This window comes from Leucoraja erinacea, chromosome 3, assembly GCF_028641065.1.
Source record: "Leucoraja erinacea ecotype New England chromosome 3, Leri_hhj_1, whole genome shotgun sequence".
Classification (NCBI taxonomy): Eukaryota; Metazoa; Chordata; class Chondrichthyes; order Rajiformes; family Rajidae; genus Leucoraja; species Leucoraja erinaceus.
In genome coordinates, this window is record NC_073379.1 from 65,847,225 (window position 1) to 65,865,854 (window position 18,630).

At 42.2% G+C, this 18,630-nt stretch overlaps 1 protein-coding gene across 1 annotated transcript in view; it reads left to right on the forward strand.

Annotated features, from left to right (window-relative positions):
* The first annotated feature begins 934 nt into the window (after nt 1–934).
* The window catches only part of LOC129694193 (long-chain fatty acid transport protein 6-like), a 76,042-nt gene continuing 58,346 nt past the window's right edge, over nt 935–18,630 (forward strand). Inside the window, exons 1-2 of the mRNA XM_055630911.1 lie at nt 935–1,600; nt 17,875–18,084. Coding sequence (XP_055486886.1) covers nt 1,117–1,600; nt 17,875–18,084 — 694 coding nt within the window. The 5' untranslated portion in view covers nt 935–1,116. The remainder of the gene's footprint in view (nt 1,601–17,874; nt 18,085–18,630) is intronic.

An 18,630-nucleotide genomic window follows, 5' to 3' on the forward strand; every position in this document is an offset into this window, starting at 1 on the left:
AGGTCTTTGCACCAGATTGTGACTTGTTTTCTCTGGTAATAAATAGCCACCTCCCATATGACAACACAGGCTGTGGAGAAAAATGCCTTGTCACGGTCAAACCAGAATTGCCACCTTAAGTTAAACAGAAAAAAAAATATTCTTCGTAAACAGAGAAATACAAAACCTTTACTCTCCTGATTGACATCTGATTGGAACTTAAATAAAGTGCGGTTTCCTGCAATTATTTTCAGGAAACACACAGAAATGTCGTGGAATACTCAAATCAGGCTAAGGCAATTGAATTCATGTTGTGTCCTTCTGGCAGCCCTTGTGGAACAAATCCTTTTTTAATAATAAAGGCAGCCTGGTCACCTGAACAATCATGGGTCGGAGCTTCTGCAATGAAAGCTACTCTGTTTACGTGATTAATGTGCGACTTTGTCAGCACAGCCTTCCATGATAATGTGTTGAAAGCCAAAAATACCTTATAAAATAATTTGTTTCCACATGATACTACACTGTTAAAAGCAAAATGTTGTGGTAAGCCCATCTAAAGTGTGATAGTTAAATAATTTTAAGTATTGCTGGATATTATTTTCATTTGGTAATAATGTTTTAATATTAAAAAGTTGTGTTGAAAGTCTATGACTCACTTTTGCTTTTTCTTCAACAATTTCACCTGTTGCAGGGCGGATGATCAGCGGGGGTAGCTCTCTTTGGTATTAAAAAGTCAGTGTCCTATATTAAGACAATGCAAGAATAGTTACCCTGATTATATTTCAACCTGTTCTCATTTATGCCTTGCCAATCTATGATACATAAAACGTTGCGCGCCTCAATCCCTCGATTCAACTGATAAAGCCGGCTGACTCTCAAAGGCAACAAGCCTGTCTTTGGCAGACAATAAACCTCTGTTGCCAGAGATCTCAATGCAGGATGTCCCGCCCTAATTTGTTGCTGACAAACATTTCACTTTTCTCTGCGCGGTCATTGCACGGGGCGGAGAGAAGTCATTGCAATGTAACGTGATTAACCGGAGGAGCGCAGCGCAGCGCAGGGCAGGATAGGAAGGAGTGCCCAAGTGACCGTGGAGATTGAGGGAAGGGGAGAGCAGCGGCACCGCGGCCGGGCACGATGTTGTCTGTGGCGGTAGCAGCAGTGGCGGGAACCCTGGGCTTACTGTTGCTGCTGCTTAACCTCTGGCAGCCCAGCCTGCGAGCAGATGCGCTCTTCGTGCTGAGGTTCGTCTGCTTCAGCTTCAAGATGCTGAGAGTCAACTTCACCAGGAGGATAGTCACCGTCCTCGACCGCTTCACCCAGCAGGCCGAGGCTAACCCGGCGAAGACCTTCCTCCTCTACGACGGCCAAGCCCACACTTACCTGGACGTGGACCGCAGGAGCAACCAGGTCGCCCAGGTCTTCGCGCAGCCCGGCGCTGGCGTGCGAGCCGGAGACACGGTGGCCCTGCTGATGGGCAACGAGCCCGACTTCGTGTGCGTGTGGTTCGGCTTGTCCAAGCTGGGCTGCTCGGTGGCCTTCCTCAACACCAACCTGCGCGCACGGTCCCTGCTGCACTGCCTCGACAGTTCCCGCGCCAAGACCCTGATAGTGGGAGCAGGTCAGTAACGTCGTGCATTCCGGCACCTCACTAGTGTGAGGACTGACAGCCTGGGATAGGTCAGGGAAAGGTCCTCATCTTCACCCTAACAGTCTCTACTCGTCACCACCAGTTGTCTGTGTGTCCATTCCCTCCACAGATAGTCTGACCCGCTGAGTTCCTCCAGGACTTTGTTTTTTTTTGCTGAAGACTCCAGCATCTTCTGTCTCTAGGGACAGCATTTGCACATTTGGTGACGGATAAAAATTATGCTCAAAAACACCATGATTACAAATTGACTGAGATTGAAGATAGACACAAAATGCTGGAGGAACTCAGCGGGTCAGGCAGCATCTCTGGAGAATTGGAATAGGCTGAGTTACTTCAGCATTTTGTGTCCGTTTTCGGTATAAATCAGTTCCTTCCTACACGACCGAGATTGACATCTGTGATTCATAGAAAAAACATTGACTCTAGGGATTCAATGAATCTCTAAACTGAACACTGCTTGAGCCCAAACATAGAAACATAGAAATTAGGTGCAGGAGTAGGCCATTCGGCCCTTCGAGCCTGCACCGCCATTCAATATGATCATGGCTGATCATCCAACTCGGTATCCTCTACCTGCCTTCTCTCCATACCCCCTGATCCCCTTAGCCACAAGGGCCACATCTAACTCCCTCTTAAATATAGCCAATGAACTGGCCTCAACTACCCTCTGTGGCAGAGAGTTCCAGAGATTCACCACTCTCTGTGTGAAAAAAGTTCTTCTCATCTCGGTTTTAAAGGATTCCCCCCTTATCCTTAAGCTGTGACCCCTTGTCCTGGACTTCCCTAACATTGGGAACAATCTTCCTGCATCTAGCCTGTCCAACCCCTTAAGAATTTTGTAAGTTTCTATAAGATCCCCTCTCAATCTCCTAAATTCTAGAGAGTATAAACCAAGTCTATCCAGTCTTTCTTCATAAGACAGTCCTGACATCCCAGGAATCAGTCTGGTGAACCGTCTCTGCACTCCCTCTATGGCAATAATGTCCTTCCTCAGATTTGGAGACCAAAACTGTACGCAATACTCCAGGTGTGGTCTCACCAAGACCCTGTACAACTGCAGTAGAACCTCCCTGCTCCTATACTCAAATCTTTTTGCAATGAAAGCTAACATACCATTCGCTTTCTTTACTGCCTGCTGCACCTGCATGCCTACCTTCAATGACTGGTGTACCATGACACCCAGGTCTCGCTGCATCTCCCCCTTTCCCAATCGGCCACCATTTAGATAATAGTCTGCTTTCCCGTTTTTGCCACCAAAATGGATAACCTCACATTTATCCAAATTATACTGCATCTGCCAAACATTTGCCCACTCACCCAGCCTATCCAAGTCACCTTGCAGTCTCCTAGCATCCTCCTCACAGCTAACACTGCCCCCCAGCTTAGTGTCATCCGCAAACTTGGAGATATTGCCTTCAATTCCCTCATCCAGATCATTAATATATATTGTAAATAGCTGGGGTCCCAGCACTGAGCCTTGCGGTACCCCACTAGTCACTGCCTGCCATTGTGAAAAGGACCCGTTTACTCCTACTCTTTGCTTCCTGTTTGACTGCCAGTTCTCTATCCACATCAATACTGAACCCCCAATGCCGTGTGCTTTAAGTTTGTATACTATTGTACAAACAATTTGATCTTCAGAACATCTGCTTGATATAGGTGGCTTGAGTCATGACAGTGGGCTAAGATGGCATCTTCTGCAAAGTCGGGCTTCCAGATGACAAGGATGTATCCTAGTTCTGCTGCAGTATATGTAAATAAACATTTAGGTGAACAGGGTACAGACACATGCTGATAGGAATGCACAATGGAATGCTTGACAATGGAAACCAATTAGAAACCTTGCATTAATGTTAAATAAGCATTGATGACTGGGGCTCCAATTGTGTTTAATGTTTTGTAGCCCCTATTCTCCAGCATAGAAGTGATGGACAACTTTCAGTTGTCACACTTTTGAAACAAAGCAGCAATGCCATTGATCACCAATGTTGCATTACAACCTAAATAGCAGCAACCTAACATCTGTGTGATGCAGTAGAAAATTCAGACTGTTGCCACTGTCGCTGTAGCTCATATAGCACTTCAAAGCAGTCCACCAGTTAGTTGTGAGGATTTCCATGCCACTGCAACACGAAAAAAAAAACATTAGCTGCACTTAGCAACAGCCTGTGGTTGCATGTATTTTCCAACCACCTGTGCCTTTTCTGTGGCTTTTTCACTTGCTGGATTGTTACTGTTTATAGTGTGAAGGTGTAATCCGCAGCTGAACCCTTCTTGTATCACAGCTGTTCTAGACAGAGCTTCAAAGCCCCTAGCCTTGTTGCAGGCACTGACAGCATTATTTGGAGTAAAAGAACAGAAGAGGGTACATGGAAGTGTTTAAGAAGGAACTGCAGATGCTGGAAAATCAAAGGTAGACAAAAGTGCTGGAGAAACTCAGCGGGTGCAGCAGCATCTATGGAGGGAAGCAAATAGGCAACATTTCGGGCAGAACCCCTTCTTCAGACTCATGGAAAGTCGTCAATAAAATGATGCACATTTACAGTTGAGACATATTTATTGCATAAGTAAAGCTCATTCTGTTCATCCCTGAAGAAGGGTTTCGGCCCGAAACGTCACCTATTTTCTTCGCTCCATAGATGCTGCTGCACCCGCTGAGTTTCTCCAGCAATTTTGTGTAACTTCCATCTTCCAGCATCTACAGTTCCTTCTTGAACACTCATTCTGTTCATGCCAGCTTTTGGAAAACCACACACACACACACACACACACACACACACACACACACACACACACACACACACACACACACACACACACACACACACACACACACACACACACACCCCCCCCCCTTTCCTTTGTTCCTTATCAAGTAGATGTTTAATTCTAAGGCCCCACCATCATAGATTTGGCGACATAGTGGTTAAACATGTTATTCAAAAGCCATGCAAAGATAGGGCAAAAGTGCACACTACAGAAAGGCAGCACTAAGATTAGGATTGAACATGAGTCACTTTAGCAATCACGCAGCGATGCTATGAGCTGCACCACCTGCCATCTCATTTATATTCAAGACTTCTTAATATAGCTGTCACTTAGCTGTCCATGTTTATAACATTTGTATATAAAATTAATGCATTCACATTCCAGCTCGAGCTACTTGGCTTTGAGCATGTTCTCTGCTGCCTGAACACTAATCTTCTAATTGGTTTTACAATGGTGGTCTTTCTAATAATCCTCTGCATTTGGTTGTTGGAATTCCCAGATCATAACCCAAAAGTCCTGGAATGCAGTAAGGAGAATTTGACCTAACCACGCAAAATAGTAACGACTCTTCAAATTCTATGAAAGCATCTCCTCAGATCACACAGAGTAAAATTCTAATTAGAATTTTGAAGAAATTTTTTTTAATTTAAATTAATCACTTTTAGATATTTGTGATGAGAATTCATGCGATTTTGGCATGATTGGGTGACTGCCACTAGGGGCACCGCATTGATGACAGCCTCTGCCTACAGTCTCTGTTTTTCTATCTTTTTTAAATTTTTGGTCTGTTTTAAAAGTGTGTTTTGGAGGTTTCTTTAGTTTTTCTATGTGGGGGAGGAAACTGTTTCCCAGTCACTTCCTGGCAAGGATGTGACTATTCTCCGAGTCGCATCCTCGCCCCCTTCCTCATGGCCTACCAACTGGATGGGCGCGGCCTTTCTTGCCGGGGACTGGCCAAAGCTTCAGCGGCAGTTGCGCAGCACTGGATTCACCGCAGAGTGGGCGATGTCTACCTCGATCGCCGTTTGAAGCACGGAGTGCTGGGCCTGCTGATTCAACATCGCGGAGCTGGGGTTTGTAGAGCTCCCTGCGCGGGGGGCACTGACTTCAACATCGCGGAGTCTTGGGACCTTTTGCTGAGGTCCGCCAGCGTGAATCTCCACCCAGCGCGGTCTGTGGACTTCCGACGTCGAGAGTTCCACCATACCGGCGAGAGGGCCTGAACATCGGGCTGCCGCAGCGGTGACAGCAAGGGGTTCGGAAGCCCCCCGACCACGAGTGAACAACAGAGGACAACAGAGAAGGATGACTGAATTTTGGAGCCTTCTCTCACAGTGGGAAACTCTGATTCAGCTGTGTGGGGATGTCAGTGTTAAAGACTATCGTGTTCTATGCTCTTTATTATTCGTATGGCTGTATGGTCACCAGGCATTTACCAATTGGTACATGTGACAAATAAATGTATCTTGTATCTTGATTTCTGAAAGAAAATAATACTCACTGCATTTTACTATAATTCCCTAAACTGAGCTTTTATGCTAAATTTATAGGTTATACAACTATGAAAAAATAAAATCAGTTACTGCAATGCTGTGTTTATCGGCAAATGGAGTAACCAATTTGCACTAACAGAAAGCAATGAAATGAATGACCATTTTTACTGCATGTTCTTTTCTAAAGCCCATAGGGTAGACTGGTTCCCTTTATGTTCCCTATTACTATATATAAATTAAAAGCATTTTAAAAATCGAGTTATTTGAACCTGAAGATTTTAAAAATATATATTTTTGAAATGTGCTATTACTTAACTTTTATTTTCAGAAAACTATAATAACTACTCCACTTGCTATACATTTATTAATTCATATATTGTTTAACTGTCCCTATGATGCATTATACAATTTTATTTAGAGAGTGGGTGCTTTTCTCAGAAATCTCAGTAATTGTCAACTTGATGCAAACAATAAAATAACTGTAGTCACTGGAAGGTTTTGCTTTACTTCGATTCTACTCATTTAGGATTGTACACTAAAAACAATTCTCACTGTTGTTGTGCCTCCAGCAGTTACATTGCTCAGTTGATGCCGGGTGGAGATGCTGCCAAATAAAAGGCAAAACATTGCCCCAGTAACTGGCAAATATATTGACAATCTCTATTGTTTTTCTTTTACACCTCTGTCAAACACAGTGCCACAGTATTTGAAAACTGAGGAAGGATCTGATGTAATCTTATAATAAAATTAACGTAATTTTGCTAGTTAAAAAGCAGCATATGGCTCTAGCTTTAGCTCTGCTACTAAACAAGATATAAACTTTTGCTGGGGTGGTTTAATTTCAATTAAAGTTTATTTATTTCTGATGTAGTGTGATACATTAATTGAATATCAGGTCGAGGCAAGTCAAGTTTATTTGTCACATACATATACGAGATGTGCAGTGAAATGAAAGTGGCAATGCTCACGGACTTTTGTGCAAAAGACAAACAACAAAACAACCAAACAAATTATAAACACAATATTGCAAGGCTTGTGGCTAATGACAGGGCTCCCAAGATAACTTCTCTACTCCAGACCATTTCATTAAATGGCTCTCAAACTTGCCACCAGGTCAACATTCTTTGTCACTATAATAAACTGGACAATGAGCTTAGCATTACACTAACTTGCAAATAAAAGGGCGAAACAAATGCCTACCATAGCAAAGATGAGATAATACTTTTTTTACCTTCCATCACAGTGAGGAGGTGCCTGGAGGAGAGTCACTGTGATGGATGTTTATGTTAAATTTATGTAATTGTGTGTTTTGTTGCTTTTTATTGTTATGACTGTATGGTAACAAAATTCCGTTCCAATTTGTTTTTGAATGATAAATAAAGAAATTCAATTCAATAAATGCCGAAAATTTCACGTGGAGCTACTAGCATTTACCCATGTACTCGTGCATGAATGTGGAAGTCTTGAATTAGCTTGCCTAGCTTGCCAAGCTAGGTTGACAATTTGCAGGCAGTGCAACATCACTGGACTGTGAAGGGAACAGAGTACGAGGTAGCAGAGAACCACCAAAACTGGGGAATGCGTTCTTTGGTCCCGTGCCAGGTTAGATCTGCCTGAGGATTGCAGGGCTGTGAGAATAAAATTGTTGTGTTTTATGTTTGCAAATTATATGCAAATTTGGAAGCATTGAGAAATCTTCATAGCTTTTTGACGTATAGAAAAGTTGGGTTTGGGCCTTGCCATCTCGGAGATTTCCGGTGGAGTTTTGAGGGTGAGCTTGCCCTGTATTTAAGTATTTTAAATCTCTGATGTGGATCACTGTTTCACCACTAAACATCAACAGTATAATTTCAAGTAGCTTCAGCCTAATGGATCCATTAATTTTGGAATGTTTCTGGAATGTGTGTCGTGTGCCCAGACAATGGTAGGAATTCCCAACATATAAATTCCCTTGTTCCATTTGTCCCACGTCTGTTGGGCTATTTATCATGACAGTTCCTTTCATGTAAATACTTTTAAATTATAAATCTATCTACAAAATGTTCACGTTTGTAATGTAATTAATACATATATCCTTAGTAAACAACTTAGGAACAAATTAAGGGAATGAATGTGGGAAATGTAAACATTTGCCAAAACACATTGTATAAGTTTGTTTTAAAATCAACTACTTTGTATCTGAATCTCGATTGTTTTACCAAACGTTACCACTTGATCTTTAACTTTGCTTGAGCTTGAAGTTACCTTCCTGTTCATGTTTTGTAACACAGTAATTATATAACAATAATATTATTTGCAGTAATTTGGGTTTATTATATGTATCGAGATACAGTGAAAATCTTTGTATTGCAAGCCATCCCAACGGATCAGGTATTCCACACATAGATACAATCAATTCAAACTTAAATACAATAGATAGAACAAAAGTGAAGATGCGGAGTGCAGAATATAGTTCTCAGTATTATAGTGCATTGTAGCGTGTTAATCCCTTAGACAATGTCCAATGTCAATGGTGTAGCGGTGAATCAAACAGTACCCTAGCTCAGTGCTTCTTAAACAATTTCAGTGTCATTGACCCTTGTGCCTTTATCACAAAATATCATTCACCCTCGACTAAATTTTCTTATGTTTTTTGGTAATTTTCATCGTAATCTCACGTGTATAATTTTTTATATAATTTATTTGGTTACATGAGCAAAAAACATAAATTAACTAATTTATTGTGTTTATTTTATTCAACATTCCATACTACCCTTTCGGGCTTTGATTATTGCAGTTTTTTTCTTGGAAATGTAGCTCAAAAAACCATGGAGTATGTGATTTAATATATTAGTATCCAACTAATATAACTTTCTATAACTCTCCCTGACGAAAGCTCACAATACCACCAAATATCAACTTGCCATATACTTCTCTCCAGAAGCTGGCTCTTCCAAATCCAGGTATATTTTTAAAGTTGTGCAGGTGTACTGACATGTATATGTCACATGCATGCTCAAAACATCATCACAACATTGTCTGTTGTTCAATTCTGAATATCTGACGCCCTCCCATCCTCCCAACTAGGAGAGACAAAACAAATTAAGAACAGAAAAATTATTAGAATTTTTCAGGTTTACATAAAGTAAAGTTAGTAAACAACCGTCTTAGAACTTAGAATTAGATTCTTAGAAACAATGTTTTCTTATTGTGTATGTTTACCACAAATAAATGACAAGCAGTATACTTCTACACTTATATATATGTATTTTATCATCAATAACTAGGATGTTCCTGTACTGCTGTGACAAACATCTCAAACCGAGGTTCAATTCTCCAAAGCAACCCACATTACTGAATCAACATATTGATGTGAATTCCATTTTTGTATTTCAGTTCTACCAAGGTCGAAAATCCTTGTTCAGGCAGCAAAGTTGTTATCATCATTACTAGTGTTGAAGGGCCTTCAAGGCAATTGATTTGTATTCAGGAAAAGCAAGTAATCCAACCCAACTGTCACTATTATAGGAGTACATCTCAAAAGATGACTTTTGAGTGGTCATAATGAAGCTCCATCAACACTTCTGACATTTCCCCAAAATCTGCTCATTTGATGTGGCTGGTAATAAAAAGATTAACTATCCACATCTGATTTTCCAAGTCCTGCAGATGCTTCTGAGGAAAATATGTTTAAAAATGTTTAGACAGCGACTGCAGATGTTTGGAAATGATGTCCTTCAATGTTTTCTCCAGATCAGGTTGTTTTTCTTCCCACCCACACTCTTTGAGGAAGCTTTCCAAATATGGGAAATTGGAGAATGTTACTATGCCACATTTTTATGGCTTCTATTTTCCCAAGGACATCGAAGATGTCACCTACTTTACCTTGAAGTGACAAGTTGAGCCGATTCAAATGTTCAAAAATGGAAGACATGTGACACAAATTGGCCAGCCAAAAATCATTGTTGAAATGCATTGCTTTCACGTCACCTTGCTCACACTTCACGTGACTTGCAATACAATAGATACAATTGTTTCTACAGCTATATTAATAGCAAAAGGATAACGAGGGATAAAATTGGTCCATTAGAGAGTCAGAGTGGACAGCTATCTGCAGAGCCAAAAGAGATGGGCGAGATAGTGAACAATTTATTTTCTTCGGTATTCAAGGAGAAGGATATTGAATTATGTGTGGTAAAGGAAACAAGTAGAGTAGCTATGGAAACTGAGGATCAAAGAAGCGGAAGTACTGACACTTTTGAAAAATATAAAAGTGGATACGTCTCCAGGTCCTGACAGGATAGTCCATAGGACATTGAAGGAAGTTAGTGTAGAAATAGCAGGGACTATGACAGAAATATTTCATATGTAATTAGAAAGGGGAATGGTTCCGGAGGATTGGCGTACTGTGCATGTTGTTCCGCTGTTAAAAAAAGGTTTCTAAGAGTAAACCTAGCAATTATAGACATGTTAGTTTGACGTCAGTGGTGGGAAAATTAATGGAAAGGATACTTAGAGATAATATATATAATCATCTGGATAAACAGGGTCTGATTAGGAACAGTCAGCATGGATTTGTGCCTGGAAGGTCATGTTTGACTAATCTTCTTGGATTTTTTGAAGACGTTACTAGGGAAATTGATGACAGTAAAGTGGTGGATGTTATCTATATGGACTTCAGTAAGGCCTTTGACAAGGTTCCGCATGGAAGGTTGGTTGAGAAGGTTCAATTGTTGAGTATTAATAGTGGAGTAGCAAGATGGATTCAACAGTGGCTGAATGGGAGATACCAGAGAGTAATGGTGGATAACTGTTTGTCAGGTTGGAGGCCGGTGACTAGTGGGGTGCCTCAAGGATCTGTGTTGGGATCACTGTTGTTTGTCAAATACATCAATGATCTGGATGGTGTGGTAAATTGGATTAGTAAGTATGCAGATGATACTAAGATAGGTGGTGTTGTGGATAATGAAGTCGATTTTCAAAGTCTACAGAGAGATTTAGGCCATTTGGAAGAGTGGGCTGAAAGATGGCAGATGGAGTTTAATGCTGATAAGTGTGAGGTGCTACATCTTGGCAGGACAAATCAAAATAGGACGTACATGGTAAATGGTAGCGAATTGAGGAATGCAGTTGAACAGAGGGATCTAGGAATAACTGCATAGTTCCCTGAAGGTGGAATCTCATGTAGATAGGGTGGTAAAGAAAGCTTTTGGTGTGTTGGCCTTTATAAATCAGAGCATTGAGTATAAAAGTTGGGATGTAATGTTAAAATTGTACAAGGCATTGGTGAGGCTAATTCTGGAGTATGGTGTACAATTTTGGTCGCCAAATTATAGGAAAGATGTCAACAAAATAGAGAGTACAGAGGAGATTTACTAGAATGTTGCCTGGGTTTCAGCAACTAAGTTACAGAGAAAGGTTGAACAAGATAAGTCTTTATTCTTTGGAGCGCAGAAGGTTAAGGGGGGAGTGCAGGTAGATGGGACTAGGTGAGGGTAAGTGTTCAGCACGGACATGAAGGGCCGAGAGGGCCTGTTTCCGTGCTGTAATTGTTATATGGTTTATAATAGACAATAGGTGCAGGAGTAGGCCATTCGGCCCTTTGAGCCAGCACCGCCATTCAATGTGATCATAGCTGATCATCCCAAATCAGTACCCCGTTCCTGCCTTGTCCCATTATCCCCTGACTCTGCTATTTTAAGAGGCCTATCTAGCTCCTGAACATGACTTGTCTCCTGAACATACCTCTTCTTGTGTTCCATAATTATGGTCGTACAGATAAAAGGATGGGGTTCCTCTGGTCCTCGCCTTTCACGCCACCAGCCTCCGCATCCAACACATTAACATTTCTGTCACCTCCAACATAATCCTGCCACTAGCCACATCTTCCCATTTCTACCTTCCACAGAGACTGCTCCCTCTGCAACTCCTTGGTGTACTTAATGCTTCTTTACCTCTTCCTGAGGTATTTACCCCTGCAATCACAGGAGATGTAATGCCTGTCCCTATACCCGACCCCCCCCCCCCCCCTCCCCCCCCCCAACCTCCGCTCCCATGTGCCCCACCTGAACTTCCCTCCACACCCTCACCCCCCTGCTACTTTCTTCTCTCTGGCTTTACAATCCGCAACTCCTCATACCTGGCTAACACCTTCTTATCTCTGGGCTTTGTTTCAACCATCTGCCCATCAAATCCCCCCTCACTTATGTCATCCTATTATCTGCCTTTTCCAGCTTTCTTGTCTTCTCCCCCATCCTAGAATCAGTCTGAAGAAAGGTCGTCATCTATCCATGTTCTCCAGAAATGCTGCCTGGCCGGCTGAGTTACACCAGCACCTCGTGTCCTTTTGTGTATTAACCAGCATATGCAGTTCTTTGTTTCTACAATCTAAAAGACAGATTCTGCTGTGGGACTTCCTGGTCTTGTGCTTAAAATGTATCGTGCACTAAGTAGAAGAATATGTGCAATGTTAAACTTGTCTATTGGGAATGTCTTTGTAATCCAAGCATAACAAAATAGAGCCAGGCTATTTTTTTTCTCCTTGAATCCATGTCAGCTAATATTGCAGCAATCCGATTAATATTACTCCCACCATTCCTTATTTCCATGCACTCCTGCAATTTATTCTCTCTCACGCGTATCCATTTATTTCTTGTTTATTTTATTTTTTGCCCTCACGCCACATCGAAGAGGTATTTTACAGTAGCCAATTAACCTCTTTGGATTGTGGGAGGAAACTGAAGCACCTGGTGAAAACCTACCTAACACTAGGGGTGGCACGGTGGTGCAGCGGTAGTTGCTGCCTTACAGCGCCAGAAACATGGGTTCGATCCTGTCTACAGTTGCTCTCTGTACAGAGTTTGTTCTCTGGGTGCTCGTTTCCTCCTACATTGCAAAGATGTACAGGTTTGTAGGTTAATTGGCTTTGGTAAATTTGTAAATTGTTCCTAGTGGGTAAGATAGTGCTATTGTACAGAGATTGCTGGTCGGCGCAGACTCGGTGGGCCGAAGGGCCTGTTTCCGCACTGTATCTCTAAACTAAACTAAACTAACTTTCCTCAGGTTGTTTAAGAAAGAACTGCAGATGCTGGAAAAATCGAAGGGAGACAAAAAATGCTGGAGGAGCTCAGCAGATGAGGCAGCATTTATGGAGAGAAGGAATTGGCGAAGTTTCGGGTTGATGCTCCATAGATGCCGCCTCCCCCACTGAGTTTCTCCAGCATTTTTTGTCTACCTTTAACTTTCCTCAGGAGTCATTTTTGTACCTTTACTACTTGCATCTTTTTTGGTGATTTTGCTGGACTCCAACTATTTTCTCGGCAGAATTCACAATTGTTTAGAAGTTATGCATGACTGGCCCATGCTGTCCACGGGCAGCAAGCGTATAAATACATATTGGGGAAGTTGTGCCCAAATATACACTGCTGTTTGGTTCCTCATTGCATTAGCATCCCATATGCATGGAGGAACCTTAGGACAACTGTGAACTTTGAAAATGGAACTTTCATTACTGTGCATATTTACAACAGATTTCTGTTGAATAACACGCACAATGTCTCCCAGTGGGGTAGCACTGCTAATAATTTGTCACTGTCACAAAACCCCTTTTCCAACCACTTCTCCCATTCTAGGCAAACAAAGTATTTGCAATTTTTCTATTATGCTTTCAGACATGCATTTACTTCACTATGAAGACTGAATTTCAAGGTTTGCACAAATCAGACTCGTTTCATTTCTCCTGCTGCTGAGACCCTCCTTCATGTTATCTCCCTAAATTATTCCAGCACTGTCAGGATGGCCACATATCTTCCACCTACCTCTCTGCTAATCTAAACCCTGGTACATGGATTTTCGATCATCACAACTCTCATTCACCCATCAGTCTCATGTACTTCAGTTTGAGAATTGTGGTCCTTATTTTCTATGGCACCATACCACATCCTGCTGTTTCTGTATAACTTCGACCTGCTTTTTATGCCATGGAAAATTATGCACTATAGTTCCAACCCTGAGCAAAAAGTTGATTCTGATTGTTCCACTTTTGCTGCCTGTTAACTCTCTGTCCATCTGCCTCGCTTTAATATTTCGTGTACTGAAGATGAGCTAATAGATCAAATAGGATTGAAACAAAATAAATTGTTTAATTTCGGTGGCACAGTGGCGCAGCAGCAGAGTTGCTGCCTTACAGCGCCTCCATCACCGGAGACCTGGGTTCAATCATGACTACAGGTGCCAGGGGCGGAAAACCCGGGGGGGCCAGAGGGGACACGTCCCCCCCATGTTTTGAGAGGTGGGGGACACCCCCCCTCCCCCCAAGTTTTTCTACAGAGAAAGGTTGAACAAGTTAGGGCTTTATTCTTTGGAGCGCAGAAGGTTAAGGGGGGACTTGATAGAGGTTTTTAAAATGACGAGAGGGATAGACAGAGTTGACGTGGAAAAGCTTTTCCCACTGAGAGGAGGGAAGATTCAAACAAGGGGACATGACTTGAGAATTAAGGGACTGAAGTTTAGGGGTAACATGAGGGGGAACTTCTTTACTCAGAGAGTGGTAGCTGTGTGGAATGAGCTTCCAGTGAAGGTGGTGGAGGCAGGTTCGTTTTTATCATTTAAAAATAAATTGGATAGTTATATGGACGGGAAGGGAATGGAGGGTTATGGTCTGAGCGCAGGTATATGGGACTAGGGGAGATTATGTGTTCGGCACGGACTAGAAGGGTCGAGATGGCCTGTTTCCGTGCTGTAATTGTTATATGGTTTTTGTGATCCGTATTTTAAAATCTCTGCTTTCCGCGAGACAGTGGGGGTGGGACTGTTGATTGGAGGAGGGAGGAAGGAGGAGTGGGGGGGGGGGGGGGGGGGGGAGGGTGGGACTGAGGATAGAGTGCGGCGATTGGAGGAGGGAGACGTGGCACAGACCTGCGCCTCATCCGCAGGCAGGCAATTCTGGATTTAGTGTTTAAGAGGGAACTGCAGATGCTGGAGAATCGAAGGTTACACAAAAAAGCTGGATTCTGGATTTAGTGTTGTGTAATGAACCGGATTGATTTACTCGAGGTAAAGGAGCCATTAGGAGGTAGTGACCATAATATGATAAGTTTTAATCTACAATTTGAGAGGGAGAAGGGAAATTTAGAAGTGTCAATATTACAGTTGAACAAAGAGGACTATGGAGCCATGAGGGAGGAGCTGGCCAAAGTTGACTGGAAAGATACCCTAGCAGGGATGACAGTGGAACAACAATGGCAGGTATTTCTGGGAATAATACAGAAGGTGCAGGATCAGTTCATTTCAAAGAGGAAGAAAGATTCTAAGGGGAGTAAGGGGTGACCATGGCTGACAAGGGAAGTCAAGGACAGTATACAAATAAAAGAGAAGAAGTATAACATAGCAAAGATGAGCGGGAAACCAGAGGATTGGGAAACTTTTAAAGAGCAACAGAAGATAACTAAAAAGGCAATACGGGGAGAAAAGATGAGGTACGAAGGTAAACTAGCCAAGAATATAAAGTAGGATAGTAAAAGCTTCTTTAGGTATGTGAAGAGGAAAACATTTGTTAAGACCAAAGTTGGACCCTTGAAGACAGAAACAGATGAATTTATTCTGGGGAACAAGGAAATGCCAGACGAGTTGAACAGGTTCTATGGATCCGTCTTCACTAAGGAACACACAAACAATCTCCTAGATGTTCTAGTGGCCAGAGGACCTAGCATGGTGGAGGAACTGAAGGAAATTCACATTAGGCAGGAAATGATGTTGAGTAAACTGATGGGACTGAATGCATTTCGCTAATAAATCCCCAGGGCCTGATGATCTGCATCCCAGGGTACTTAAGGACGTGGCTCTAGAAATCATGGATGCATTGGTGATCATTTTCCAATGTTCTATAGATTCAGGATCAGTTCCTGTGGATTGGAGGGTAGCTAATGTTATCCCGCTTTTTAAAAAAGACGGAGAGAGAGAAAACAGGGAATTATAGACCAGTTAGCCTGACATTAGTGGTGGGAAAGATGCTGGAGCCAATTATAAAGATTAAATAGCTGCACATTTGGATAGCAGTAATAGGATTGATCCGAGTCAGCATGAATTTACGAAAGTGAAATCATGCTTGGCTCATCTTCTGGAATTTTTTGAGGATGTAACTAGGAAAATGGGCACGGGAGAGCCAGTGGATGTAGTGTACCTGGACTCTCAGAAAGCCTTTGATAAAGGTCCCACATAGGAGATTAGTGGGCAAAATTAGAGCACATGGTATTGGAGGTAGGGTACTGACATGGATAGAAAATTAATTGACAGACAGGAAACAGAGTAGGGATTAACGGGTCCCTTTCAGAATGGCAAGCAGTGACCAGTGGGGTACCGCAAGTCTCGGTGCTAGGACTGCAGCTATTTACAATATACATTAATGATTTAGATGAAGGGATTCAAAGTAACATAAGCAAATTTGCAGATGACACGAAGCTGGGTGGCAGTGTGAACTGTTAGGAGGATGCTATGAGGACTGGTTGATTGAGTGGGCAGATGCGGATAAATGTGGATAAATGTGAGGATTTCCATGTTGGTGGCAAAAACAGGAAGGCAGATTATAATCTGAATGGTGTCAAATTTGGGAAAAGGGGAAGTAAAATGAGATCGGGGCTCCTTGTTCATCAGTCATTGAAAGGAAGCATGCAGGTACAGCAGGCATTGAAGAAAGCTAATGGCATGTTGGCCTTCGTAACAAGTGGAGTTTTGTATAGGAGCAAAGGGGTCCTTCTGCAGTTGTACAGGGCCCTAGTTTAACCACACCTGGACTATTGTTTGCAGTTTTGGTATCCAAATTTGAGGAAGGACATTCTTGTTATTGAGGGAGTGCAGCGTATGTTCACAAGGTTAATTCCCAGGATGGCGGGACTGTCATATATTGATAGAATGGAGCGACTGGGCTTGTTTACACTGGAATTTAGAAGGATGAGAGGATATCTGATTGAAACATATAAGATTATTAAGGGATTGGACGCAGTAGAGGCAGGAAACATGTTCCCAGTGTTGGGTGAGTCCAGAACCAGGGGCCACAGTTTAAGAATAAGGGGTAGGCCATTTAGAACGGAGATGAGGAAAAACCTTTTCACCCAGAGTTGTGAATCTGTGGACTTCTCTGCCTCAGAAGGCGGTGGAGGCCAAATCTCTGAATGTTTTCAAGAGAGAGTTAGATAGAGCTCTTAAAGATAGCGGAGTCAAGGGATATGGAGAGAAGCCAGGAACGTGGTACTCATTGTGGATGACCAGCCATGATCACAGTGAATGGCGGTGCTGGCTTAAAGGGCCGAATTACCTACTCCTTACACCTATTGTCTATTGACTCGGTGGGCCAAAGGGCCGTTTCCATACTGTATCTCTAAAACTAAAACTTTTTTTATTTTCTTAGCTTTATAACCATATAACAATTACAGCACGGAAACAGGCCATCTCGACCCTTCTAGTCCGTGCCGAACACATAATCTCCCCTAGTCCCATATACCTGCACTCAGACCATAACCCTCCATTCCCTTCCCATCCATATAACTATCCAATTTATTTTTAAATGATAAAAACGAACCTGCCTCCACCACCTTCACTGGAAGCTCATTCCACACAGCTACCGCTCTCTGAGTAAAGAAGTTCCCCCTCATGTTACCCCTAAACTTCAGTCCCTTAATTCTCATGTCATGTCCCCTTGTTTGAATCTTCCCTACTCTCAGTGGGAAAAGCTTTTCCACGTCAACTCTGTCTATCCCTCTCATCATTTTAAAAACCTCTATCAAGTCCCCCCTTAACCTTCTGTGCTCCAAAGAATAAAGCCCTAACTTGTTCAACCTTTCTCTGTAGCTTAGTTGCTGAAACCCAGGCAACATTCTAGTAAATCTCCTCTGTACTCTCTCTATTTTGTTGACATCCTTCCTATAATTGTGCTTTGTGATATGTGACTTTTGATTTCTGGCATTTATAAGCATGTGAAATTGTTAATTTTTCTTTCATCGCCTATAGATCTAATTGATGTTGTAGCCGACATTCTGACAAATATGAAGGAGAGCAACATAGCAGTCTGGGTTATGGCAAAAAGTTGTACATACCAAGGGGTGAATACTCTCACAGATAAAGTAGAAGAAGCACCTGACACTCCAGTGTCATCGTCGTGGCAATCGACACTCAACTTGAAATCCACTTTTCTTTACATATTCACCTCAGGAACAACAGGTACTGTATCAAGGATTTTTTTTGTTTTGTCCTGTGCAGAATGTTTTTGAAGAATGTCAACTACTGTAAATTATTGATGGATTGACTGTGGCAGTATTGGAGTGATTTACATGCAACGTGTCAGAATTAGAGGCATACAGTGATATTAGAGTCCTGGGGCTAGAATGGACTCCGGAAATAGTCATGCAGCATGGAAATATGCCCTTCGGCCTAACTCATCCCATCCCGACGAAAGTGACCACCTAAGCTTGTCCCATTTGCCGGTGTTTGTCCCCTATCCCTGTAAACCTTTCCTGTCCATGTACATGTCCAAATGTCTTTCAAATATTGTTAGTTTATCTAAGAAGAGGCACAACATGGAAGAATCTGAAAATCAGATGTGATTTTTGAAATCAAGCCAAAAGCTGAGAGTCGATAGAACCAATCAAACACAGTCATGATTCATGAAAGGGATGATGCAGGTTAGGAAACTGGGAACAGAGTTTGTAATTAGTTTAACTTTACAGAGTTTAGAAGAAGGACAGAGTACAATCTGAATCTGAATCT